The sequence below is a fragment of the Chlorocebus sabaeus genome, chromosome 15 (assembly GCF_047675955.1).
Source record: "Chlorocebus sabaeus isolate Y175 chromosome 15, mChlSab1.0.hap1, whole genome shotgun sequence".
In the NCBI taxonomy this organism is placed as follows: domain Eukaryota; kingdom Metazoa; phylum Chordata; class Mammalia; order Primates; family Cercopithecidae; genus Chlorocebus; species Chlorocebus sabaeus.
The window spans coordinates 76987017-77014336 of record NC_132918.1 but is presented as its reverse complement, the minus strand read 5'-3'; the positions used below and the strand labels follow the sequence as shown (position 1 = coordinate 77014336).

The 27320-nt window shown below is 45.1% G+C and overlaps 1 protein-coding gene across 7 annotated transcripts in view; it reads left to right on the top strand.

Annotated features, from left to right (window-relative positions):
• The window catches only part of OSBPL10 (oxysterol binding protein like 10), a 328443-nt gene that overhangs the window by 274482 nt on the left and 26641 nt on the right, over positions 1-27320 (top strand). For all 7 annotated transcript variants that reach the window (XM_073023669.1, XM_073023668.1, XM_008009363.3 and 4 more), the window contains one exon: positions 14526-14675. In XM_073023669.1, coding sequence (XP_072879770.1) covers positions 14526-14675 — 150 coding nt within the window. The remainder of the gene's footprint in view (positions 1-14525; positions 14676-27320) is intronic.

Genomic DNA, 27320 nt, shown 5'->3' with positions numbered 1-27320 from the left:
TACGATGCACTTGGTTATTTCCTTTGTGTTATCGTACGCTTTGGAAATTTCCACTAGAGGGTATTAGTTGGGAATTTCCAGGTGAGAAGCATAAATGATTCAAATGGACAGATAAAATTCAAAGCTGGAGTTGAATGACTGCCTGGTGTGGCCACTGATGAAAATACAATCACCCTTATCCAATCAAAGTTGATAGTTTTCCGAATCTGTTTGGGGGTCATCAAATGAAATTTCTGGAACCTTGTCTAATGTTGAGGAATACAATTTTCTTAAACTTGTGCCTACACAAGTTTATGAGAAAAGTTGTCCATATGTCTGTGTTTGGTTTCCCCTAGCATCTAGCCCAGAGCCATCTCCTCACTGGCCACCTAGGACTGGGTTTGGAGAATCCGAGGGGCTGGTAGCACACCGCCTGTGCTGCTCCCCGCTGGGAGCCAGGCCCCTATCACGTCTGCTACTTTCCTCCGCTGTTCTGGGTGGGGATCATTAGAGCAGACCTTCTCAAATGCTAGGGGGCACCAAAATCTGCTGCAGGGCCTCGGGGAGCAGGGAGGAGGAGAAAGGGAGTTGCTGTTCACTGGGTATAGAGTTTGCTTCACTGGATGAAAAAGTCCTAGAGATCTGTTGTACAATAACGTTGTTATAGTTAATACTCCTGAGCTGTACACTTAAAAATGGTAAAACAGAAAACTATTAAATTGGATATAAAGCGATACCTTTGTCAAAATTCATGGAACTGTACAATAAGATTTGCATATTGTACCAAGTATAAGTTATAATTGTATTTCAATTAAAAGAATAAACAAACCCCAAACCAAACACACACTGGTCTCTGCCTTGCCCCCAGAGTTTCTGTGTCTGTAGGTCTGGAGGGGGGCCCTAGACTTGCATTTCTATCCAATTCACAGTGATTCTGCTGCTGCAGGTCCCGGGACCACAGTAGACCTAATTTAGAGGCTTTTCCTGCTGCCACTCTGCGTTCCCGCAGTGCTTTACATGTTTTCTTCTGTCCCTGCCGTAGAGTTCAGGCCCATAACTGCATAATTTATGGGTAAAGCAAGACAGTCTAGCAATTAGTGGCATCAAGTGTACAGTTCTGAAAGAATCACTGACGTGGTACCATCGACTTGAGTCTTGTGTTTCTTTCTGAATAAAGCCATTTACCATCCGCAGATCAGAAGAAATCCATCACCCAGCACAAAGCATAAACCAATGATAATTTAAACTGTGGATCTAGAAAGCCAGAGTTCTAGTCTCGGCATGTACCCGTGCTTACGATAGAGGCAAGTCATAGGTGGTAGAATTCCTTTCAGTTTTTAGGCACAGAATCATTTTATTACTACTGGCTACCCCAACTACGTTATTCCTTCATCAGTTTGTTTTTGAAATGGAGGTGTTTGTAAAATTGTTCTTCGGTGTTTCATCAGGAATTTTAGATTTTGAAAATAATCTCTTCCCACTGAACTTTATATGACCAAGAAGTTAAGGAAAGATAGGCATGGCAGTAACATTCGAGTGATCCCAGTAAAACTTCAACGTGGGATTTAGAGGAGGGAGGGATTGCTCCTGCCCAGATCGTTAGAGCCAGCATCGTGGCGCCAATGCTGTTCGTACAGGTGAATAACAATCGGTGGAAGGAGTAGAAATGGATTGGGAGGCCATCAAAAGTTAGAGCTCCACTCTCCAATCAAACTTGCTGCAGTGATGAAAGTGTTTTCTTTCTACGCTGTCCAATATGGTAGCCACTAGTCTGAATGTGGCTAGTGCCATCAAGGAACAGAATTTTAAATCGTGTTTAATTTTAATTATTTTAAGTAGCTAAGTGTGACTAGCACCTACTGGATTAGACAGGGCAAGTCTAGAGAGCAGGGTGAGAAGTGAGTATACCGTCCTCAGTCTAGGCTAGAGGAAGTTTAGGAGGAGAGGGGAAGTATGGGTCAGATTGAGGAAGCCCAAAGTACTGGCTGAGTAGACATTTTCGTCTAGGCAGTGGGAAGCAATTGAAGACTTTTTTTTTTTTTTTTTTTTTTGGACACAGCCCTCAGGAGATCCTGAGAACGTGTGCCTGATTGAAGACTTCTGAACAGAGCAGTGGGTGTCTGGGAAGAACGCTCTGGTGGTGTGGTACAAGACAGTGTAAGAGAAGGAGTCTGGAGCGGAAGGATGAGCTGGGAGGCTGGCAGGGCCCTACATTTATGTGACCAAAGCCTAGGGTGTGGTAGCAGCAAAGATGAGGAAAGGAAGGGATGGTGGGCCAGGTGGGTCTCTGGATGGGAGGGGTCCGGGAACTTGCAGGTCTCAAGCCTGGGTGACTAGGATGGTGCGCAGAACAGGAAGGGCAGGATGCGGCTGCTGGGCTCCTTTATCGCATGCAGGCAGGGCTGAAAGGAGGGGGGCAGAGATGAGAACAGCCCTTCTCCCAGCTGAATGCCGCCTGCCCGTGTGTGTCGTCTTAGCTGTTTTCTATTGCCCATCGTGTTTAGTGGAATAATTGGATCTGCAGACAGTTTTGACTGGTCCATTTTGCCTCTCACTCCACCCCGCTGCCTCTTGTGCTTTCTCTCTCTCTTCCTTACCTGCCTGCTGCCAGCTGCCTGCCTCCCCTCTGATTACTGCACCCCTGCAATAACTCACCGTTTGATCTTCCACATACAGGAACTCAAAACCCAACTACTGTCTGCCCAGCAAGGCTGCAGGGTCCGGGGTGACCCAGGCCATGTCCTACACTGATTGTAATCCTCCTCCGCGCCTAACACAGAGCCTTACATGTATATTTACCCAGTGGAGGAGAAGGAAGGACGTCAAACATTTCACTACCACCCCCCAGGGCGTGTCGGTCTCCCTCACGCTGGACAGTGGCAGGAGTCTTCCAAAACTGCTCTCAGTGCCCGTCCCCCCTGCGTGCCATCACATCGTTGCTTGCTTAACCATTCGTCTCCTAGGGCCTGAGTTCTATTACCCAGCCTCCTCAGAATCTTCAGCAGTTCCTCATTTCCGTAGGGGAAAGCCAGCTGTTTATTTCCTTTACTTATGCAACGAATAAGTCAATGTCAGATAGTATTTTTGTTGATAAAGCCACAGCAGCTAGCAAAACATTTTGGTCCTGCTTCCTGTGAGCTGACTTTCTGCAAGGGGGAAGAGATGATAAATACACATATAATACAGTTGAGAGTGACCAGTGCTGCAAGGAAAAGCAGAGCTGAGGAAGGAGCAAACCGTGGAGAGGGAGGAGAGGGAGTGGTGCTGGCCTAGATGGTCAAAGGCTGCTGTGGTGAGGGGACATTGGAGTTAAGATCTGAGTGAGGCTGGGTGTGGTGGCTCATGCCTGTAATCCCAGCACTTTGGGAGGATGAGATGGGTGGATCAGGAGTTCAAGACCAGCTTGGACAACATGGTTAAACCCCATCTCTACTAAAAATACAAAAATTAGCCTGGCATGGTGGTATGCACCTGTAATTCCAGCTGCTTGGGAGGCTGAGGCAGGAGAATCACTTAAGCCCAGGAGGGGAGGGTTGCAGTGAGCTGAGATTGCACCACTGCACTCCAGCCTGGGCAACAGAGTGAGACTCTGTCTTGAAATAAAAAATAAATAAGTAAAATAAAATTTTAAAAGATCTGAGTGAAATGAGGGGGAAGTGGATGAAGAAGACCCATAAGAGCAGGTGCAAAGGCCCTGAGGTAGGCCTCTCCTTCACGTGTTCCAAGAACAGAAGGTGGCTGGGAGGGGTGAGTAGGGTGAACAAGGAGGGAGGGGAGTGTGATCAAGCGAAGAGTAGAGGAGTCGTGGGGCAACATCATGTAGGGCCTCGTGGACCACAGTCAGGACTTTGACATTTAGTCTGAGTCAAGAGGGGAGGGCTTTCAGCCTAGGAGTTATATGATCAACTTTATGATTTAAGATACCTTCCAGCTACTGTGAGGAGACGTAGACTGGGAGGAGGGGCAGGAGACTGACGGGAAGCTGTTGCAGTAATTAGGAGAGAGAGGTGATGGTGGCTTTGCCAGGGTGGCTGAAGTTGTGAGAAGCAATGAGATTCTAGATATAATTTGCAGAAGTTGCTGATGGATGTGATGTGGAGCAGTGCATATGCAAGAAATTAAAGTCAAGAATGGTGCCAAGGCTTTTGGCCAAGTGGTTAGAAAAACAAAGCTGTTATTTACTGAGATGAGGAGGATCATATTTTGGAGGTATGAACTGAAAGGTCTGTTTTAGACACAATAAGTCTGAGATGGCCATTAGGTGATGTGTTTTCTCTTCACTGCTGTAACAAATGATCATCGACTTATTGATTTAAAACAACACTAATTTATCATCTTATAGTTCCACGTAAGAATTCAGACACAGGTCTCAGTGGGCTAAAATCAAGGTGTTGGCAGGGCTACATTTCTTTCTGGAGGCCCTAGGAAAGAATTTGTTTCCTTGGCTTTTCCAGTTTCTGGAGGCTGCCCACATTCCTTGGCTTGTGACCCCTTTCTTCATCTTCAGAGCCAGGGACGTTGCATCTATATTCCTCTTTCTGACCACAGCCTGGAAAGATTCTCTAAGTTTAGGGATTCATGTTTTCACATCGAGGCCACCTCAGCAATCCAGGTTAATCTCCTCATCTCAAGGTCCTTAAAATAATCACATGTGTAAAGCCCCCTTGTCACTTAAAGTGCCATATACACAGGTTCTGGGAATTAGGACGTGGGCAGGGGTCTGCTATCCTGCCCACCTCGGATAGCTAAGCGGGGAGATGTTGAATAGGTCACTGGGTGCACAAAGCTAGAGTTCAGGGGAGAAGGCTGAACTTGAGATACACACTTAGGAAATAAACATTTAGAAATTATTGAAAGCTGTTGGATCAGATGGACTCTCCAAGGGAATGAGTCCTATTATAAGGCCAAAGCCCTGTGCTTGGGCTCAGCTGCACTTCCCTGCAGTAAGGTTGTCTTCATCCCTGACTGGCATCATTTCTGCTGTTGGACTGTCCCCTCTTTCTCTTGGCTGCTTGAAGCGCTCCTCTTTGGTGACACCCCGCCCAGAGTCTGCCTTCTCTGTGTGAGCCCCTCTGATCACCCTGGCCATGCCCTTCCTCCTGGCCTTTGCTATTTGATTTTGTATCATATACCTTTTCATTTATTTTTCTATTTTTGATGACATTATTGAGATATAACACACATGCCATACAATTTATCCATTTAAATTGTACCAACCATTTGGTGGATTTTAGTATATTTACAGGTATATGTCACCGTCACCACAGTCAATTTTAGAACGTTTTCATCACCTCAAAAACCCTGGACCCTTTAGCTGTCACCCCCGTTCTGCCCGTCCTCACAGCCCCTACAACCACTCATCTATGTTGCCTGTCTTGGATGTCTCATAGACGTGGAATCACAACACATAGCCTTCTGTGACTGGCTGTCCTTTTAAATCTAGATTTTTGTCCTTGCACACTCAAGTTTCCCACACTTTGTTTTTGGTTTTATAAATTCATTCCTTTTAAGAACTTACTGTACATCTGTTGTAAACCGCCCTTTGTGGTGGAATTCTAGAAATGAAGCCCTCAATTAGCTAGGATTCCTCCATCACAGAGTTCCAATTAAGGTAAGCTGACAACCACGTGGCCACTGCGTTCCCCTCCTGAGCCTCTGGCTGATATTACTAATTGATCACAGCTTTCTTTCTCTTCAGATTTATAGATGGCCTCTACGTCCACCTCCACCCATGGCCCTGAGTAGCCAGTCCCAAATAATCAATTTTCCTTTGCCAAGAGAGGGCTGACTTTTCTGGTCCAGTTGGAAAGTGGGTGTGCACTTGCATAAATCCAGTTTGCTAAGTGCCAGAGTGGGCATGTCCGAAGCACCTAGGGATAGATGGTAGGATTAAGTCTCCACCTCTGTGAAACGTGGTTGAACTAAGTCTCAAATGCTGAGTTGAAACTTACAGTCTGAAACTTACTAGTCTCCAGGGCTAGGAGAAAGAAAGATCCATGTACTCCTTCTCAACCAGAACACCTGTCCGTTGAATGCTGAGACCATATCTTAAGCAAATTTCTAGCTTCAGTATCTAATGTGGTACTTTGTTACCTGTGATCGTTGGAGGTGGCTGAGGTGATAGTAACCCTTTCAGACCCAGTGCCTGCTTACCATTAAACCTGCCCTTATGCCTTTATGTCTAAACCCATTGCGTTCTCTCTTATCAGAGCTCCAGGAAGGCTAGAATGGGATCTTGAAGGAGTTTCTTCCCTACCTTTCCTAGGCCTAGAGAACTCGAGTAGCTGTGGATGGCAGGTTCGGATAACAGGTGTGGATGGCTACTGCTCCTGTCACCTCCAAACCATAGCTGGTCCTCTGGGGTCGGTTGCTGGGATACTATCTCTGATTCACTGCACTTGCTGCTTTGTCTTTGTCTTGCTTAGTTCACACATTTGCATGTGACCTTGATTGAGACATATTTCAAAGTTCTCTGAATCCTAGTGTAGCTCCAGACCAGGGAAGGGATGCTTGCCTTGTGGTCAGGGCCCTGCAGCCCCAAAACCCTCAGTGGGGAAGGCCTAGCAGAGGAGCTTGGGTGGCATTGATTCAGCTTTGAGAGGGAAGCTGCGGGGGAGAAGGGAGCAGCACAAGTAGGAGGGTGCAGGAGCTTTAGCAGCAACCTCAAGTCAACATACCACTGTGTGCCCAGTGCGAACGTCACAGGCCTCATCAGAGCATGGCTGTTTACCAAGCACTTCTTGTGTGCCAGCCACTGTGTTCATTGCTTTGTACGCTTTGCCTTGTTGAGACCTAGAGCAGGCCTCTCCGATGTGAGAGGTGGTACCATGTCCATTTTAGAGACAGGGAGACTGAGCCTCACAGGTGGGGCATAGCGTCTTTAGGATTTATCACCAGGACTATCTGCAGCCGGATCTCCACGCTTTTCTTTTATGCATCACTGTCTCCTAAAGCTGTGGTAGTCTCTGATTTCGTGGCCTCTTCCTTATCCTCACTACGACTTTTATCCCAAATACTCATGAGCTTCCTGTGATCTGTGCTGCTTGTGCAACATCAGAATAGGGGCCATGGAGACCTTGGTCCCACGATCATAAACAGCTTTGCTTTCAGGGTGTGTTTCAGAGCTCTTGGCCGTGTTAGTAATTCAGCGCTGGATTTGGTTTTAAAGTGCTAGCGTTTCGCTCATTGAGATGCTGTGAAGTGCCTGACACAGTGTTTGGCACTTAGCAGGCCCTCTGTCTTGTTGGGGCCCTGCCCTTTCCCTGCTTTTCCAGGCAGCAGGCTGATGCTAAACTTGATTTGCAGCCTCTGGGATTCTGCACGCTGGCATTCGGTATTCACGCTGGCACGCTCCAAAAGCTCAGCTGCAAAATTGTTGCCTACCCCTTCATTTGCCGCTGCTTCTTCCCTTTTCTTTTTTGTACTTTCTTTAGGTTTTCTTTGCTATTTCTTGATTTCTGTTTTTTCCTTTCGTTTAAAAATAGCTAGACTCTGGTTTCGAATCAGAAACGTAGAAATTAGACAAAGACATGCTGCTATTTCCTGTGGATGCTTCCCTCGAATGTTTTTAAAGGAATGCCTGTTGAGTCCTCTCGATAGAATTGTTCCCTATTATCTTGGCTGATGACAAACGCCCCCACTCTCTCCCCTCCCAAGAAGCGACTTCCTTCTGCCTTCCAGGGTGTGTTTTATTTAAAACTAACCTTTCTGCAGGTCGGCCCCTTTGCTCAGGAAGAGCATCTGTCCTTCCAGTCTATAAGAGCCAAGTGTGGTCAATGTGTGTGTATGTGTGGGTAGAGCCAGCCAGCCAGCTCGTCCCCTGGGAGGCAGCAGGAGGATTGTGATGTCAGTGACGACAAACTCAGCATCTCCAAAAGGCAGCTGGGACCAGCTTGCTGTGTGGACATGCGTGTACTTGTACCTGTCAAGGATAAGATCCAGCTTCTCCGTCGGGTTCCCCTCGCAGTGGCCTCGTTGTTGAATCTACCTCCAAATGGCAAGATAAGGTCCCCTAAATTCGCTGGTGGCCTTTGAGGCACAGTTGGTTGCCTGGCTTTGGAAGTGGCTCCATGTAGAGGATAGTACACGTGCAGGAGCCTTCAACAGCTGCCCTGCAGCAGGGCCAAGGGGCACCAACTATACCAGACACCAGCTGAAGACATGTGTCCACAGCTTCTGTCTTCGGCATGACTTCTGACCAGAGTGGAACATCCACCCGTTCAGCTGAGATACCCTCTACCCAGCAAAGATGGCCTACTTTTGGAGAATTAGACACAGCCACCAAAAGGACGCTTCCGGAGGAGAAATCTCACCTGTGCAGTATGTGGGAAGGACAGTAGGTTCATCAGGATCAACCATTTTGCATTCATATGACAAAACTATCTGTGTGTCCTCAGGGGAGATACTTTTTCCAAGCATGTAGTAGTGAATGCCTTGCCCTTGGTAGTCACGTGATATGAGTTTCTTACTGGAAGTGAGGACAAGAAGGCCAAGTGAAATTTCCCGGATTGCTGGCCATCTTTGTATACCCTGGGCTATGCTGACGTTATTGACATATATACGGAGTCGGCCTGGATCTTCAGTTGTGGCTATGCCAGTTTTCATGACCTTTGCCTGTTAGATGGGGTTTCTTAAGATATGAAATGTCACTGATTGTGAAGACACACTGTGAGGATTATGTAATGATGGTGATAATTTGGTTAAATATACTGTACGTATTGGAATGAGAAAATGACTAGAGATAAAAGGGACTAAGTCCTTGGTTTTATGGATTCTGTACTGCCGCAGTAACACTATTATTGTTAGAACGGAAGGTCAGCTGCAGTGGTTCATGCCTGTGATCCCAGCACTCTGGGAGGCCAAGATGGGAGGATCACTTTGAAGGCCAGGAGTTTGAGACCGACTTTGGCAACATAGCCAGACCCTGTCTCTAATTTAATAAAAAATTAAATTTTTTTAACTAAAAAAAGACCTGAAAAATGGATTCAGGTATTGGTCCTTGGGCACTTGCTCCTCATAGACACTGAGACCCCTTGGTTTCTCTTCTGCAGCTCACTGTGTTTCTTGATTTTTCCCCTTTGTCTTCTATGTGCCTACTCTTCCAGTCTCTCCAGTCCCTAGCTTCTGTGTCTCGACTCCACACTCTTTATTTTTCTAGAACCCTTTATTTCCTGACAAGCCAGCTTCTGTTGACTCTTTTCCCCTAGCAAACATAAGTACTCTTGCCCCCGTGGCCATTGTTGCATGTTATTGCCTGTTCTGTGTAGTTACAGAATTGAGAAATAATTTGTCTATAAGGGGATGTCATTCCCTGGTTACTTCTTTGCCATGCTGCTGTGTACCTGATAGTTCTCTTTTCTGAGGTTATCTGAGCATGGTGCTTTGGGTCTTCTCACCTACTGCCTGCATTTCTGTGACCCTCAGACTACCACTTTTTTTTTTTTTTTCTTGACATGGCTAGATTTCCCCATAAAGATACTATGTAGATGTGTTTGGTCTTGTCACTCAGTGCCAAGGTTTTTTGGTATGGCTCAGTTCACCCCAGTGCCTCCTTGCCAAGTTAACAGTGTGTAGGGAAAGTTGCCAGGCTTTAAAAATGATTGAACTGCAATATGCTTGCTGCTAAAAGAGAATTTGATGTTCATTCTCTAGCTGGCTTTATTGTCTGTCGTTGCCATATAGGTTTTCAGGAAAGTTGCAGGTCACTTGAGCTCAGTGGGTGATGTTTTTCTGTTGTAGATATTGTCTGTTTGTTGGATACTTATTTACTTGGGCATGAGATGGCTTTAGGAATCCATCTTAATCCTTGCTAGAGTAGACCCTCTTACCCCTGCATGTCTGTGATTCCTGGTTTGGCACAGAAAAGCTCCCTGTCCAAAGGCAAAATGCACTTTTAATGGTTAGGTAATGGGACCACGCAGGCTTCTGCCATGATGTCTCAAATCTAACCAGTAAGGATTCAGTCCTGTGAATTAAGATATTAGGTTATAAGGCCATGTACAAATAAAGGAGAGGCTAGTAGATGAGACTGCTTGTGTTGACCCCCTCATCTGAAGGCCAGGTCTAGGTTGAGAGAGAAGACAAATCACTAAAGCAGGAAGGATGGGGTGGGGTAGGAGTCCTCCGTCTGAGGAGGGGAAAGCAGGAGTGAAGTGCCAGGAAAGAGAGTACCTTTGGGGACATGGGTGGGGTGAATGAAGCCTGTGACAGGGAAATGAGTGGCCTCTGCAGACAAATGTCTATTTCATGGTTTTTCCTGGCACGGACCCAAACTGTAGTTACATTACGTATATGTATTGAATAAAAAGATTGGCATTTCAGTCGTGCTTGAAATTTGCATTTGTATTGAAGAGTTCAGATTTTTGTTTAAGAGATGAAAGCAAAGCTAAATGTTTCTCCCACATTGGTGTCCCCATTGAGAAGACTGTTGGACCACACAAACCTAACACACATCACAGTTGTGCCTCCTGGCTTTGGCCTCGGTGGCATAGCCCCATATACCTGCTTCTCCTTATAAGTAAGAAGCAGAGGTCTGCCGTTAAGGGCAGGGTAACATCTGTGGATGCTGTGACTGTCTTGGATTAGACCGTTCCCAGCCCAAGAGCCCATCTCTCACATGGTCTCAGCCTTTGGTCCTCGAGAGGCCAGAGGTCAGTGAAGGGGCAGAGATCCTTCTAAGAATCCAGGGGGAGCTATGGACCCCGCTTCAGAAAAATGCCCAGACTTACAGTTTTACATAAAATTTCAAGGATGGAGGTGGATATTTTAAGGGCTGTCCCTGGGGCCCAGGCCAAGAACCCTTGCTCTGGGCACAGGTCACTGTGGGTCGCCAGGGAATGTCCCTAAACCCCAGCCTGCCCGTGAAGCTTTTTCCTGCCCATCGAATTTTCGCTTATCATTCTCCCGATTTGCTAATAGGCACAGTTGCTTGATTTTTGTAGCACCATATGCCCTGAGGTGCTTGTGTGGTAGAAATATTGAGTCATAATTTCTGTTTTTATTAAAATCCTCATTTTTTCAAAGCCTGCTTCTCTTTAAAACATATTTTAATTCCATTTTATCTTCAAGTTTACATACATTTTTGTGACTGGGCTGGCTCATCTGCAAAAATCTCTGGGGGATGGGGGATCTGAAGATTCTTCTGCTTAAGTCTTATAAATTCTCTCAACATTATGAAACCATTTCTCACATTCATATTTTTCAGAGATGGGGGAACACTGTTCTGCTATTTTTGATGACCTTGAGACAGTTGTTATTGTTTTATAAGTGAAAATTTGCAGAGATTCAAAGAGGGGAGGCGTGCAGGGATTCCCAGGAGACAAGCGGGACTTTGTAAGAGAAGCGGGGTGTGGATGTGGATAAGCATGGGGACCTGATTATGGAAACCAGCACTTAGAGAGGGTGACAATTATCAGTCTCTTTGAATTCCACATCAGGGTAGTGGAATCAACAAACCCTTGACCCTAAAAGGGAAGGAGGTTTTGTGTCTTTTAAACTCCATCAAGACCTGTCTCTTCAAACCCTCCATTCCTTACGGTGGATGCCTATGTGGGTGCTTTGTGGATGCCAGTAGATTGGCATTTACTTTGCCACGGACCTATTTCAGACAGAGTTGACCTGTTGATTACTCCTACCTTTCCATCCATGTACCCCCAAGTTGGACCGCGATGGGGGTTGGGGGGGTCTTCTCTTTGTGCGGATGGACTGAGCTGCAGTGTGGGTGGATTGAAAGTGTCCTCTAAGATGTTACTGTCAACGTGGTGTATGAAACCAGCTTAACTCTGATTATTTACTTGAGGCTGGGTAAGGGAATTTTTTACAAATCACATTGGGAGAAAAAGGGCAAGTTCTCAGAGGCTGTGGGAGAGAAAACAGTCCTAGGTCCTTGTTTAATGTTGGGGCGTGGCTTGCTCAGGATTTGTGCCACCAAAGGACAGTGTGCCAGGCTCCCATGGCTGTCCTTCCCTGGGCGGGACTCCAGGGCCACCAGTCACCCCGGATGACTCAGCTTCTGGGGCACCTGTGCCAGCCTTAATTTCCTCTGCTGCAGCCAGTGTCTTTGAGAGGAATCGTCAGACACACAGGACGTGCTGTTGATTTACAGTGGGGAAGACTGGAGGGGTTTGTGTTCACATTTATGTGTGTACTTAGTATCATGCGACTGGATCTTGTGAAAGACTTTCTGGCTACTGGAAGTCAGGGACAAGCTGGATTTAATTTTCGAGTAAGGCAGACAGCAGGAGGAGGTGTGGTCCCCGAAGGTCTGTAAACACATCACACTGAGTGTAGCAGTGAGTGGGAAAGATGAGGATTTCCCCTGCACTGGCTTGTGAGCAAATAGGAAATCACAGCTTTAGAAGAATGAATCATTCTTTGCTTCATGAAGTTTATGGCAGCCTCAGTGGAGCAATTGATTTGGTATGCAGTTCATTCTTTGTGAGAACAGCTAATTTCAAGCAGAAAATAATTGCCCGCGAAATGGAGCTACCTTTCCTGTTGAGATGTTTAAGGACTTTGCAGCCCATTCCACCTGTTGGGTACACCGTGGTGGTTGGATTTCACTTGTTTTTGATTGTCCTTTTTCTTCCCAAAGTAGAATGCCCAGGCACTGCCCTCTCCTCCGCCAGCTGGTGCTGGGTTGAGAGGAATTCTGCTAATACAGATTACTGCCCACCAGGTCATTGCAGAGGAAGCTGCAGCTGTAGCACCTTTGCCATTGGGAGGGATTTGTGTCTGAGCTCTCTGACTTCCGTAGCGTAGACTGGAAATGGAAGCTCACAGGGAGCTGAGACAGCCACCCACTTTGAAACTGACCTGAGATCCAGAAGAGGCAAAAGGGAGGAGAGCCAGGAGGACAGGCTGGTGGAAGGGAGGCCCTGCGAATCTCAGCGTTAGCCATTCAGGCTCATAGCAGTGGTGGCCTTGGCAACAGCAGCAGTCACACAGCAGCACGGGATGTCATGAGGTAAAGCTGGAGGAGACCCCCAGGGCCACTGGCTGTAAGTGCTGGGCTCCTGTGTCCTACTCCTAACTTCCGGTGTAGAATCAGGGTAACTCACAGCTCAGAGACTTCCCTCTGGCTTCTCTTCTCAGGGTTAGCACAGGTAAGGATTCCTCAATTATTTCAGCATAATCTAGCAAAGCAACTTGCCAGTGATGTCAGATAATACCCATTATGAGGTGGCTAGAGAACTGGGCACATAATGAAAGAAAACTTAGCTTTTGGCTGGGGGAATATCCTGTGGACTTCACTGAGACCTTCCCAACCATCTCTTTAGAATTGGGATTATTTAGAGCTGATTGAGAACACCTTAGGAGTATGTCTATGGAAAATGTCTATTTACATTGAAGTTTTAAAAATGCCTACCCCAGGAGGGAAGGAACACCATTATTACCTTTCTTTGGAATGTTGGAAACAAATGGTCAGTGTGGGTATGTAAGGCCAGACAGTTTTAAACACCTTGACCACTAAAATAAACTTTGTATGTTAGAAGTGCCTGTAGATATAAAATGATTCTGTCTAATGAGGTTAGTAAATTGTTCGTTTTTTGCATGAACATTTGGACAAGTCTGTATCCTTTCATATTTAATACCTTTGAGCTTCTGAATTTCTGTAGATTATGTCTGACCTGTTATTGATAATTGGAAAGAAATGTATAATGTTCTGTGCAGAGTGCTTTTGCTTATATATAAGCAAGCATCATAAGAACATAGGTAAATGTGGAGTGTGGAATGTGGAGACTTCTTTCAATAGAATGCTGAGGGCAAGTTTACCTTGTAGCCAGAGTTCTTAACACTTGGATATTGGAAAATTTTATGTGCGGTAATCCCCTTGCCCAGTTTAGTAAGTTGCCTGTTTTCTATGTAATGTGAAAAAATGGAATTGAGTGATTGAATTAATAAACTTGCATTGAGGAAAGCGGGGTCTGTTGGCCAGTGTGAATCCCAGTAGTAGTATAAAGTTTCAGGAGTTTTGTTTTACATTTTCATTTGGTGTCTTCCTCCCTAAATTAATGGTAATTCTCAGCCTTTTCTTACACCTGGTAGAGTGATCCTAATTGATTTGGATAGAAATAGTCTTAGAGCACATTTTTCCATAAATAATCTTAGTTACTCCCTGGATAATCCAACTTTTACTTATAAACAGAAAAATTTATATTAGATATGAAGTGGCCTGGGTCGTGCAAGTTAACAGGAGTTTAACTTTGGTAAACTTCTATTTGCTAATAGGCAAAATGAAGGGAGCTCATATCCATATACTATAGTTAGTTTCTTAAAGAACAGGGAGCTATTTTGTCAGGGGAAGTCCCTTTGGCTCACTAATCGGGGAAGACGGGAGAGATGAAAGGGGATATGCAGTGTCCAAGGCACAGGGCTGACCTCCGGGGGACTCATCTGCCCCATGGCCAACAGGACTGGGTCACAGAGGAACTCTGCGTGGGACAGGATTGGGTTTCTTCTGTCATTGCAAAGCATATGAATTCATACACTTTATTTCTAACTTCTGTTGGACCAGCTGGTGATTTTTATTGATTATTTCATTTTAGCCAAACTCAGGCTCTGAATTGGTTTTGTCTGAAGATGAAAAAAGTGACAATGAAGATAAGGAAGAGACGGAATTGGGCGTCATGGAGGATCAGCGTAGTATAATTCTTCATCTCATTTCACAACTCAAACTTGGAATGGATTTGACCAAGGTAGGTTGGCATGTCCCCCTGGATTTGTGGTTCATTGTTGGGGTTCTGTCTCTATCCTCAAGCCTTCTCTATGCACATCCTTTTCGTTGCGGTGAGATTGGAGAAGTAGAGTGGGGAAAAAGGCCAGCATTGCTTTCAAGTATGGATATTCCAGGTATAGTTTGAAAGGACATTTTTGTACACAAATGGTTATCCTCAGGGCTGGACAGCCTTGCATTTGATTCTCGGGAGGAGGTGCTACTCTACAAGGGCAGGGAGAACATCAGAAAAAGCATATGAGATGGTATAGAAAATTCAAGGTATTATTTCTTTGTTTCTTGCTGTGTTCTAGAGATAATTGTAGGTGGCCTATAGAAGATGACTATGACACAGTGGCCATAGAGGGAAAAGATGGGGAAGGCAAATGGTGGCGCCGGGAATGAGGCCACTCTGCACACCCAACCTCACGACTGGCTGAGGGCTGTCCTTAGCTGTAACCGCTGGTCCCCAAGGGTAACCTCGTTGGTGATCCGAATCTCATTGCCATAGGTAGAAGTGGAACCAACTCTTCTTGGTGCTGAGTGCAGGCAGGATGCTTCCTGAGGAACCTCACCAAGAGTACCTGTGTCCTAACCACTAATGTCATGGAGAGGGTCCCACATACGTTACCCCTCACCTCTAGTCAGTAGCTTCATTCTGGAGGCAAGCAGGAAAGGCAATTTTGTATGTAGCTGAAAGGTTGTGTGGTGTCATTGGGGCCATTGTTAGGTGGTAGAAAGAACCTGGAGTTTGTCCTTCCTGGGTTCCACTCCCAGCCAGTTACTCCAGTTGGGAGCCTTCCTGGCACGGTGGCATGAGAATCGCAGGAGGTGTGCAGAGGACCTAACCCGGTGCTGAGCTCCTAGCAAGTGTGTCACCATCTTATCCTTATGAAATGCTACGTTATGTGGTTTGACTGTGGTGGGGTAGAGAAGCAGCTGTCACACAGACAGACAGACATGATCTGCGGGGAGGGTGTGCTGGGGAAGGAAGTTCTAGATTCTGAAGGCCAGCTAGAAAAATGTGGATGTCAGAGCCACTGAAGGCACAGCATGGGGAACAGCCCTAAGGGCAGTTGGCTTGGTTGGCCACAGTGAAGGCTCTGGATTCCACAATCTCATCTTGGACTAGGCAGGGGGCCAGAGGAGAGAGGGAAGTGGCAGGAGTGTGGGGAATTCTTTGAGAAAGAAGATGACAGAACAGGGTACTAACCATTTATAGAAGATAGGAGAGAGACTGAGGAGATGGGAGCCTCTCAGATGACAGACAAATCTTTTCTTTGAAGTGTTTTCATGGGTTTGAATGTGAGCGTGTCTGATATTCTGGGAGACTGCGCCACTTTAAACTAAACAGTGGGCCCACACGGAGGACGCCAGACATAGAAATTTCCCTCTTCGCCATCCTCCACCCTCTGTGTGGCTGCTTCTGTTTTGCACACCAAGCTATGACGACGTTCTCCATGCTGCTGCCTTCCCTTCATTTCAGTCCTCTAGCTGGATAATGCTCATTGTTTTTCAGCTACAGGAGTCATTTAAATGCTTGACTTTTAAAAGATACCCATGTTTTATTCTTGTGGATTGTGTAGACACCCAGACGGAGCTTGAGTTTGATGAAGTGTGGATGATAATAATGTATACAAGTACAATCTAAAATCACAGTGTTTCCAAACTGGGTCATGAACCGTTAGTGGATTGTGAAACCATTTCTAAAGAATGAAATAAAATACAGAAGAAAATATCAGAGCATTCTGCACATGAAACCTAGTTCTTTTGATACATGTGTACTGGGTCACGATGTAAAATATATTCTCATTGTGGATTTTTTTTAATGTTTATAAAACTCAGACCTAGAATCATGAATGACAGAGGAAAGAGATTGTAAGAGAAATTGAAATTGCCAAGGTCAGATATGGAGAAGCAAGAAAATGCTGAGAGGACTATATTATGGCAAGCTGAGTGTCTGAGCGACTTCACGTTATTCCTGTCTTGGCCTAAAATAAAGAAATATCGCAACTGTGCCTTTCGTGTTTATTATTGTTTTATTAGAATATGATTGTTTTGCATTTTCAGAGGGACAGCCTCTTCCTGAAAGAGCAGACATTGCATTTCTCCCAATACTCAGTTGAGTACCTGAAAGAATAACTTTTCCTGTCTAGAGTTTATTAACTTACTTTACTGGGAAGACTCTGTCATTCAAAAACCAAAGGAAGACTTGACAAACTGAAATACTTGTGAGAGAAAGAGGTAGAACTGTTACTATCCTATGTGGTTTCTTGGCTTCTGTTGCCTTGCATTATAAAAAGGTTGATGAAATTTCCTCTCTCCTTACTGTCCCCTTTTCTCTTCTTGGCACTTGTCCGTGTCATTAAGTTAACCCTGTACTAAATAAGCAAGCAGTGGAAGAACTTAGCCAGAATGGAGTATCTGATGAGCAGGCACCCTGGAGAGAGAATCTTCTTCACCTCAAGGATGAAGGTCTAGTCTCTCTCCAAAAACAAGTATACTTCCGTATCCCTGAGGATGTGCCAGTGTTGACACATTTGTGAGTCATGACCAGCCCAACTGGGCATGTAGTGCTGTATCTTGCCATGTTTCACTGTGGTTACCAGACAGGGCCAGGTTCGTGGATGTTTGACCTGTGAGGTTGCTCAGCATCCCATGCTCGGAAGGGCTCCAGGCTTGGATTAATGCCCTGCTATCACTGTCTTGAAATTCTCAATAATTTTCAAATAAGGGGACTTGCGTTTTCACTTTCCACTGTGCCCCACACAGCATGTAGCTTCCTGCCTCCAGAAGCACCCTTGCCTGCCCTCTTTGCTCAGGGTGGCACCATAACCCCAAGTTACTGGTGACTACCACCACTGGATAACCCACTGTATTTCCACAAATTGTGGGTAGCCTAGAAAAGAAGAGAGGATGGAGGAACCACAGTGAGGTGGAGGGTCACCAAAGGTCTGGAGTGTTGTGCATGTTGGTGAGTGACTCCATTGAACCTGGAGTGGGCGTTAGGATCAGGTCCTGCAGAGCCTATGGGCCATGTGAAGGGGACAAACTTGATCCTGAGGGCTATGGGAAGCCTTGGAAAGTTTGAGCAAATGAGCAACATCGTGTGGTGTTAAGGAGATCCTGACATGACTGTTGTGCCAAGTTCCAAGTTCCAAGAAGGGCCCACAAAATGCAGTATTGAGGTTGGAGGCTTAGGACCATTTTTACCTAGTTTTCAGGGATATGAAAGGCAACAATTTGTAATGTGTTCACTCATGTAACATGTATTTATTGAGCACTGCACATGCTAGATACTGTTTTAGACAGTGGGATTGCAGCAGAGCATTCAGAATCCATGCCTTGATGGGGCCTGAGTGATGATGGAAGGAAACAGACAAGAAACAAGTGAGAGAGAGGGAAGGAAGGAGGAAAAGAAAAGGAGGTGGAGATGAAGTGTAATGAAGAGAAATAGAGCATGTCAGGGAGGATAGCTGGTGGTGGGAAGGGGGTCTCTCTTAGGTATACTGGTCAGGGTGGGATTCTACTAGGTAACATTTGAGTGGAGACCAGATTTAAATGAGGGAGACAGCCATGTGAGCATCTACGGAAGAGTGTTCTGGTCAGAGGGAATGGGGGTGAAAAAGGCCCAAGATGGATCTTGTTTGGCGTTTGCGCATGAGGCCAATGTGGATGGATCAGAGTGAACTGAGTGGGATTGGCAGGAGAGTAAGTTGGTGAGACAGCAGGTCATAGGGCCGTTTAGGATATTGTGAGGGCTCAGGATGTTGTTTTGAGTGATATGGGCAGCCACTGGAGGGTTTTGAGCAAGGGAATATGTGATCTTACTTGTATTTTTGTTTTATTTTTATTTTATATTTTTGAGATGTAGTCTCGCTCTATCACCCAGGCTGGAGTACAATGGTGCCATCTTGGCTCACTGCAACCTCCACCTCCTGGGTTCAAGTGATTCTCCTGCCTCAGCCTTCCAAGTAGCTGGGATCACAGGTGTGTGCCACCATGCCCAACTGATTTTTTGTATTTTAAGTAGATATGGTGTTTCACCATGTTGCCCAGGCTGGTCTCGAACTCCTGCCTTCAAGTAATCCACCTGCCTTGGCCTTCCAAAGTGCTGGGATTATAGACATGAGCCACCATGCCTGCTTGCTTGTATTTTTAAAGGGTAATTTTGACTCTGCTGTGAAAAATAGACTGAGGCGGGGTGACTGGGATGTGAAGAGCAGGGATCAGGGTAGAAGGGAAGAGGAAGCTGGCCGGGCGCGGTGACTCATGCCTGTAATCCCAGCACTTTGGGAGGCCGAGGCGGGTGGATCACAAGGTTAGGAGTTTGAGACCAACCTGGCCAACATAGTGAAACCCTGTCTCTACTAAAAATACAAAAAATTAACTGGGTGTGGTGGTGGGCACCTGTAATCCCAGCTACTCAGGAGGCTGAGGCAGGAGAATTGCTTGAACCCAGGGGGCGGAGGTTGCAGTGAGCCAAGATCATGCCATTGCACTCCAGCCCGGGCGATAGTGCGAGACTCCATCTCAAAAAAGAAAAAGAGGAGGAAGCTACTATAGTAACCTAGGTGAGGTGCTGGTGGCACAGTGCTAGTGGCTGATTCTGGATGTGCATAGAAGATACTGCCAACAGAATTTGCACATGATGTGCAGTATGAGAGAAAGAGAGGAATAAAAGATGACTCTAAAGTTTTGGCCTGAACAGCTAGAATAATTATTATTATTAATTGCTATTTGTTTTATTGTTTATTTTTTGTTTTATTGTGTTTTTAAATTTTGTTTTATTCTTTTATTTCTGGCCTGAACAGCTAGAATAATAATTATTATTAATTGCCATTTGTTTTATTGTTTTATTATTAATTGCCATTTATTATTGGTTGCCATTTGTTTCAATTATCTATTGCTGATAACTAACCACCCCCAAATTTTTTTTATTCATGGTTATGCAATCTGGAATGGGCTCAGCAGGGCAGCTCTTTTGCTGGTCTTGCCAGTGGTCACTCAAGCCTGTTGTTCGCTAGTGAGTTGGACTTGGCCGGAAGAGCTGGGCTCTTCTTTCTTCGTGAAGTCTTAGGACCTTTCTCTCTTCATGTGTTCTTCCCACGTGGTTTCTCCAACTGGGTAGCCAGACTTCTTAAATGGCAGATCAAGGCTTCTAAGATGGCAAAAGTGGAAGCTGATAAGCCTTCCTAAGACTTAGGCCCCAAACTGGCACAAGATCACTTCTATTTTATTGATTAAAGTAAGTCACAGATCCAGGCCAGATTGAGGAGGACTATGCAAAAGTGTAAATTCCAGGAGGTGTGGTTTACTGGAAGTCACCAATGTAACAGATTACCACTCCATTTTATGGAGGAGAAGGAGACTAGGGAAGAACAGGTTGGAGATGTTGGGGCTATCACAAATCCAGTCTTGGATCTGATTAGATCTGAGATATCCATCCACTAGGCATTCAAGAGGACATGTAGGCATTTGGATATAAGCAAATCTGGAGTTCATGAGTGAGGCTCAGGTACAAGTTTGAGAGGAAACAATGTATAGATGGTGTTCAAAGCCATGAGGCTGGATAAGTTTCTCTAGAGAATGAGTAGAGACATAGGGGAAAATATCCAATTACAGGGTCCTAGGATATTCCAACACGGAGGGGTCAGGGAAATGGGAAGCATCTAGCAAAGGAGATTAAGAAGGTTCAGCCAGTGAAGTAAGATAGAAGTCAGAGGAGTGAGATGTTGTGGAAGCCACGTGAAGAGAGAGTATCAAGAAGAAAGAATTGATCAGCTGTGTTAAATTGCTGCTGATGGGTCCAGAAAACTGGGGCCTGCAAATGGACCCTTGTATTTGGCTTTGCCAAAGTCTGATTGGAGTGCATTCAAGGGAGAATGGGAAAAAATGTGGTATAAAGACAGGGAGTAAAGATAGCTCTTTCAAGGAACTTTGATATTAAGGGAACAGAAAATTGGGTGGAAACTGTAGGAGTATCTGAAATTAAGGGAGATTTGGTTTCTTAAGATGCTTGAATGCTGATGGGATTAAGAGACAGGAAAAAATGCTACAGGAGAGAGGAAGCAGATGAGTGCGGGAATTTAAGGAGGTGAGAGGGCATGGGATCCAGTGCATGGAAGGGGAATTGGCCAGAGATAGGATACTCCATCCATTGCAGCAGGGTGGCAGGCAGAGAGAGGGGTACAGACACCAGAAGATGGCAGGAGACCTTCGTGGTTAAGCACATGGCTCTGAGCCAGACTGCCTGGGCTGGCATCTCACTGAGTTCCTGTCTATATATTACCTTGCATCTGAGTGCCTCTGTTTTCTCACCTTTAAAAGGGGGTTGATAATCGTACCTTCCTCATAGGGCCACTCTGTATGTATACGTAGTGATGTGTGAAGGGCTCAGAGCAGTGCCTGGCACAGAGTGCACGCTGTGTTTGCTGTTATCATTATCAAGTGAACTTTCCGGACTGCTTCAGTTTTCCCAGTGAGAAAAGCAGGAAAGTGACCAGCTGGGAGTGAAAAAGAGCAAAGAGTTATTAGAGGTTTGAGAAGGGAGAAGACAGGAAATAAGTGGTTGGGGAGACGAAGCAGGTAGCAGGATTGTCACACACCACCAGGGGGCCACTTAAGGTTTTGAGGTTGTGAATTTAAACTGAGAGTCTGCATGTTGTCTTTGTTTCTCTAAGAAAGTTGAGCTGCCAGATTGAGATATACAGAATGTGAGGGGCTGGATTAAACAGAGTTAAGGTTTTCTCGGTTAGTTGCGTGGATGGAGGGAGAGAGTAGCATTGTGGCTTGAGGCAGATCAAAGGGAGTAAGTATGGGGTTGGGCCAGGGACTCTACTGGGAGTGGAGGGAAGTGAGACCACAGAGGGGAGGTGGACAGTACAAGGTCAATGAGTCAAAGGTGCTGGTAGGACTAGAGACTGGATGGGGTGAATGGGACATATGGGGCAATAGCAGAGAGAGGGATGCTTGAACTTGAGATTATGGCTGGTAGTTAAAGATGATGGCAGCCTAGGATGTGTGTGTCTGTTTGTAACCCTGTATGGATTTCTCAGAGGATGTAGTCTAAAGTCCGATGTTATAGATATAGAAAAATATCGAACAGTGTATTTTGAATCCTTTCAGAGAGCATAGCTGGCTTCAGAGAGTAGGTAGGAGGTTGGGGATACAGATTGTGGCTAAAACTAGTGGATTGAGCTGTGCGCTGGTGATGAGATCCCTAGCCTAAAGATACCCGATTCATAGCTCATCAATCAGGAACAAATGAGACAAGATTCATGGTTTGAGGCCGGGCGCGGTGGCTCATGCCTATAATTCCAGCACTTTGGGAGGTCGAGGTGGGCGGATCACCTGAGGTTGGGAGTTCGAGACCACCCTGACCAACATGGAGAAACCCCGTCTCTACTAAAAATACAAAATTAGCTGGGCGTAGTGGCACATGCCTAGAATCCCAGCTCCTCGGGAGGCTGAGGCAGGAGAATCACTTGAACCCAGGAGGTAGAGGTTGCAGTGAGCTGAGACTGTGCCATTGCACTCCAGCCTGGGCAACCAGAGCGAAAGTCCGTCTCAAAAAAAAAAAAAAAAAAGATTCGTGTTTTGAAAGAGAAGCTTGCTGAGATAATTTTCTATGACTCTTAAATAATGATTTAAGTTGTTACTAATCAAAGAAACAAATGACCTTATTTTAGACCTTCTAAATCAGCAGCAAAATAGTAGATACATATTTAGCGTATACAGGGTAAAAATGATACCCCAACTCCTTGCTGGTGGCATTATAAATTGATTGCATTTTTAGAAAGCATTGACTACATGTGTCAAAAATCATAGCAATGTTCACTGAAACTTTTTAAAAAATTAAAATAGTTTTAAAATTAAATGTTGAATAGATACAAAAGAATATAAAATATGTGGATAATGTAGGGCAGGAGTCAGCAAACCTTTTTTTTTTTGAAACAGAGTGTTACTCTGTCACCCAGACTGGAGTGCAGTGGCGTGATCTCGGCTAACTCCAACCTCGGCCTCCCAAGTTCAAGTGATTCTCTTGCCTCAGCTTCCTGAGTAGATGGGATCACAGGTGCACACCACCATGCCAAGCTAATTTTTGTATTTTTAGTAGAGATGGGGTTTCACCATATTGGCCAGGCTGGTCTCGAACTCCCAACCTCAGGTGACCCGCCCACTTCGACCTCCCAAAGTGCTGGAATTACAGGCAAGAGCCATTGCACATGGCCAGCAAACATTTTCTGTAAAAGCTCAGACCAGGTGGCTCACATTCATAATCCCAGTGGTTTTGGAGGCTGAGGCAGAAGGATCGCTTGAGGCCAGGAGTTTGAGACCAGCTTGAGCAACCTAGCAAGACATTGTCTCTACCAAAACTACTTTAAAATTAGCCAGGTGTGGTAACACATACCTATAGTCCCAGCTACTGGGGAGGCTGAGGCAGAAGGATCACTTAAGCCTAGGATTTTGAGGTTGCGGTGAGCTATGATCATACCACTGCACTCCAGTCTGGGCAACAGAGCAAGACATTGTTTTAAAAAATTTTGTATTTAATTAAATAAAAGACCAGATAACAAGTGTTTCTGGCTTTGCAGACCGTGTTCTATCTACTGCAACCATTCAACTCTGCCATTTGACCACAAAGGCAGCTGTAGATAATGCAGAAATGAATGGTTATAGTTTCTTCCAGTAAAACTGGTTGTCAAAGCAAGTGGAGATTTGGCCCGTGGCTTGTATTTGTTGACCCCTGGTGTATAGAATCACACTACAGCAGACATCATGTACTCACCACGGGTTTACCGAAAGTGACATCATTACCTGTGTACGTTTTAATGGATATATAACATTCTACCATATGGCTGCATTATCATTTACTTTCCCAACAAATAGTCTGTGGTTGGTCACGTTGTCTCTTTTTGGCTTCTTGATGTTATAGGTAATGATATAGTGAACATCTTCTTGGTCATACAGCCTTTTTCCTTTGATTGAATTATTTCATTAGGCCCGATTTCTAGCATCAATCACAATATGCAAAGATTAACATTGTGGTGCTTGAGCTCCTTTGTGTAAAAGGGAAATTTTAATGAAAAGGGTCAGCAGGCCAGTGTTCATCCTGGAAATGGACCCCTAAAGGCAGAGATGTGGACCTCAGGGATCTCTGGTCTCCCTGGTCCTGCTTCCACTTCTCTTGCCAGATCCCTCCAGCTGTTCTTCTCCCTGAATCTGGTTTTCAGTATACTGTCAAGCAAAGCCTGTTATCTCTCCCGAGCGTTTGCCTTTTAATAGAAGACAGAGTGGAGACCTGGCTTCCCTAAGCTTGTCTGTGTAAATCTGTTTCATGAGACGATGCAGTTTGTGCGATCTCCATGTTCCCTTTCTGCCCTGTTGGCAGCAGCTCATCGAACCACACTTCTGGAAAGAGTGACAGTCACGATAGTCTTCAGGCCCCTTGGGGGTGTTGAGCGACCCAGCATGGGCCTTGGCCAAGCAGAATTGATTCTCATTCCAGCTCTCCACTGACTTAGCCATTGTAAATTGCAAAACCTCTCTGGATGCTAGTTTCCTCATCTGTAAAATGGAATAGTCGTACCTGCTTACAGGCATCTAAGAAGGTTACACAAGATAATGAGTGCTGTGCCCTGGCTTGAGCTCTAAGAACAGTTTAAGTCTGCAATATTTCAGATATTCTCACAGCAGTGTTTTTGTCTTATACAATTATTTCTCCTTTTTCTCTGAGCAGGTGACGGGTTGTTTATAGAAGCATCAGAGGTGGTCCCAGGGTTGCTCTGGGCATTGTGAGTCATTTTAGCTTTCAGCATTGTCACTGAAATATTATGTGACAAATTTGTGTCTAATTTCTGTTGCTCGTATCTTCCCTGGTTTCCAAATGAGGTTACTGTTTCCTGATCATAGGGGTCTATAATCTGAGCCTGCCTAGAATGAGCATTTCCTGGATGCTAGGTAGGCACTGGACGGATTTAACACTGCCATTTGATACTCGCAATCAACCTAGAAGGTTGGTATTTTTATTTTCTCCAGTTTACAACTGAGGAATTGAGTCCTGGGGAGATGAATTTGCCACATACACATGGCTAGTCACTGCTAAGGGATGACGTTCTGCTCCCAGCTGAGTTCCTTCTGTGAGCTGGTGTCTGGGACTCTGGAAAACACAGGCATTAACTTCAGCAGATATCTTTCTATGTAGTAAATATCTTCTTGGAAAAAGTAAAATTTTATTTCAAACTCTTCCCATCTAACACAGATTTTAATGAATGCTGTTCATAATGCTTCCGGCACCATGAAATGGGTGTGAAGGGAGCTAGAAGGTTAAGGAAACCCAGGGAAAAGGCTGGCTAAGTAAAGAAACCTTTTGCAATGTGAATTATCTGCCCTTTGTTTTGTAAAATTGGATTTCTGTGTATTTCTCTTGGTTTTCTCAAAATAGGACATAAATGAACCTTTGTGGTGGTCGAGGCCTCTCTGCTTGCTTGTTTGCACTGGGTGTGTTTGCCCATCTAAGGATAAAATAGGAAGGTGACTTCCAAGGTTATGAAGTGATACTTCTTTTTTCTTTCTTTTCTTTTTCTTTAAAAAGATAAGGTCTTGCTCTGTCGCTCAAGCTGGTGTACAGTGGTGCAATCATAGCTCACTGCAGCTGGAAAATCCTGGGCTCAAGCGATCCTCCTGCCTCAGCCTACAAATGGCTAAGTCTGCAGTAAGACTACGGGTATGCACCACCACTCGTGGCTAATTTAAAAACATTTTTTTGTGTGTAGAGACAAGATCTTGCAGCCAGGTTGGTCTTGAACTCCAGGGCTGAAGCAATCCTCCCACCTCAGCCTCTGAAAGTGCTGGGATCACGGGTCTGAGCCACTGCACCCAGGCAACTGGTGTTTCTTTGAAGAAAATTGCACCTACTCTTGGCCTTCTATTTGCAGAGGCCAGCTGTGCTCCCTGTTGTGGGGAGGGGACTATCCCTCTTTCCAGGTGTCCTGTGCCTTCCCCTATGGGTGATTGTTTATTTCAGATTTCTAAGAGCCTGAGAGCCCAACCTGAAGATTATTTACTTCTAGATTGATGCCACTTTAAATGTAATTAATTGTTCTCTCAGTCCCTAGTGCAGATCCTCTCTTTTTTTCCTTCCCCCCAAATAGTTCATTGTCTTAATTATGTTAATGGAAGAAAAGGCAGTCTTTATTGATGGCTTGGTAAATCCATAGCAGTGATTTCAGGTCATTTGGATGCCATCAGTCTGAACAGCTGGGCCATCACTCACCCTCTGTCAGAGGCAGACAGCCCAGTTAGTACTCACCACTCCTTGACTCTGTATCCCTGGTGTCCACTGTCCAATAAATGGATGATTAAATTACTTATTTGCAAACACACCAAAAAAAAAAAAAAAAAAAAAAAGGAGAGGGTGCCCAGGAGATTGTAGGACAGGAAGAAATCAGACCAGACTAGGAAGTCTGTTTTAATGAAAAGTATGACATTTTGTCCAGAGTGTTCAGTTCATGGTTTTGAAGTTGATCTGGTATTCTGCACAAACTCCAATGAAAGAGGAAATAGTAATTCTGCTCCCAACCCATTCTGCTCCATCTCTCCAGGTATTCTTTTTTTTTCTGCTCTGACAAAGCCACATCATTTCAAAGTACAGAATACATACCTAGTAGGTTGGACTTGATGTTGGCTGTGAGCCCATATTCCCTCAGTCTGCAATTTTGGGAAGGTTGTCTTTGAAAATTATTATGTTCTCAGGTATTGCATCCCCAGTAGAACTTTTTTTCTTTTTCCTCCCAACTTTTTTATTTTGAACATTTTCCAATCTACAGTAAAGTTGTAAGAATAGCAAAATGGACTCTCATATTAGTTCTTGCATTGCTATAAAGAACTACATGAAACTGGGTAATTTATAAAGAAAAGAGGTTTAATTCACAGTTTTGCAGACTGTACAGGTTCTGGGGAGGCCTTAGGAAACTTACAATCATGGCAGAAGGCGAATGGGAAGCTCTCAACATCTTACATGGCCAGAGCAGGAGAAAGAGAGCAAAGCGGGAGGTGCTATATACTTTTAAACAACCAGATCTCATGAGAACTCACTATCATAAGAACAGCAAGGGGAAGTGTGCCCCCATTATCCAGTCACCTCCCATCAGGCCCCATCTCCAACACTGGGGATTACAATTTGACATGAGATTTGGGTGGGGACACAAATCCAAACCATATCAACTCCCATATATTCTTCACCTTTTTTGGCCAATTACTAACATTTTGTGCTTTGCATTTCTTCTCCCTTCTTCCCTCTCTGCCAGCCTCTCTCCTCCCCTCCTCCCTCCTTCCTCCTTCCTCCTTCCATTTTTCTCTCTAGCTCTCAAGCTCTCTCCCTTCAGAACTTTATCCATACACATGCGTGTACATATGTGTGTTACACATTGTGTCAGTCCATTTTCATGCTGCTGATAAAAGACATACCTGAGACTGGGAAGAAAAAGAGGTTTAACGGACTTAGCAGTTCCAAATGGCTGGGGAGGCCTCACAACCATGGCAGAAGGCAAGGAGGAGCAAGTCATGTCTTACATGGATGGCAGCAGGCAAAGAGAGAGAGAGCTTGTTCAGGGAAACTCCTCTT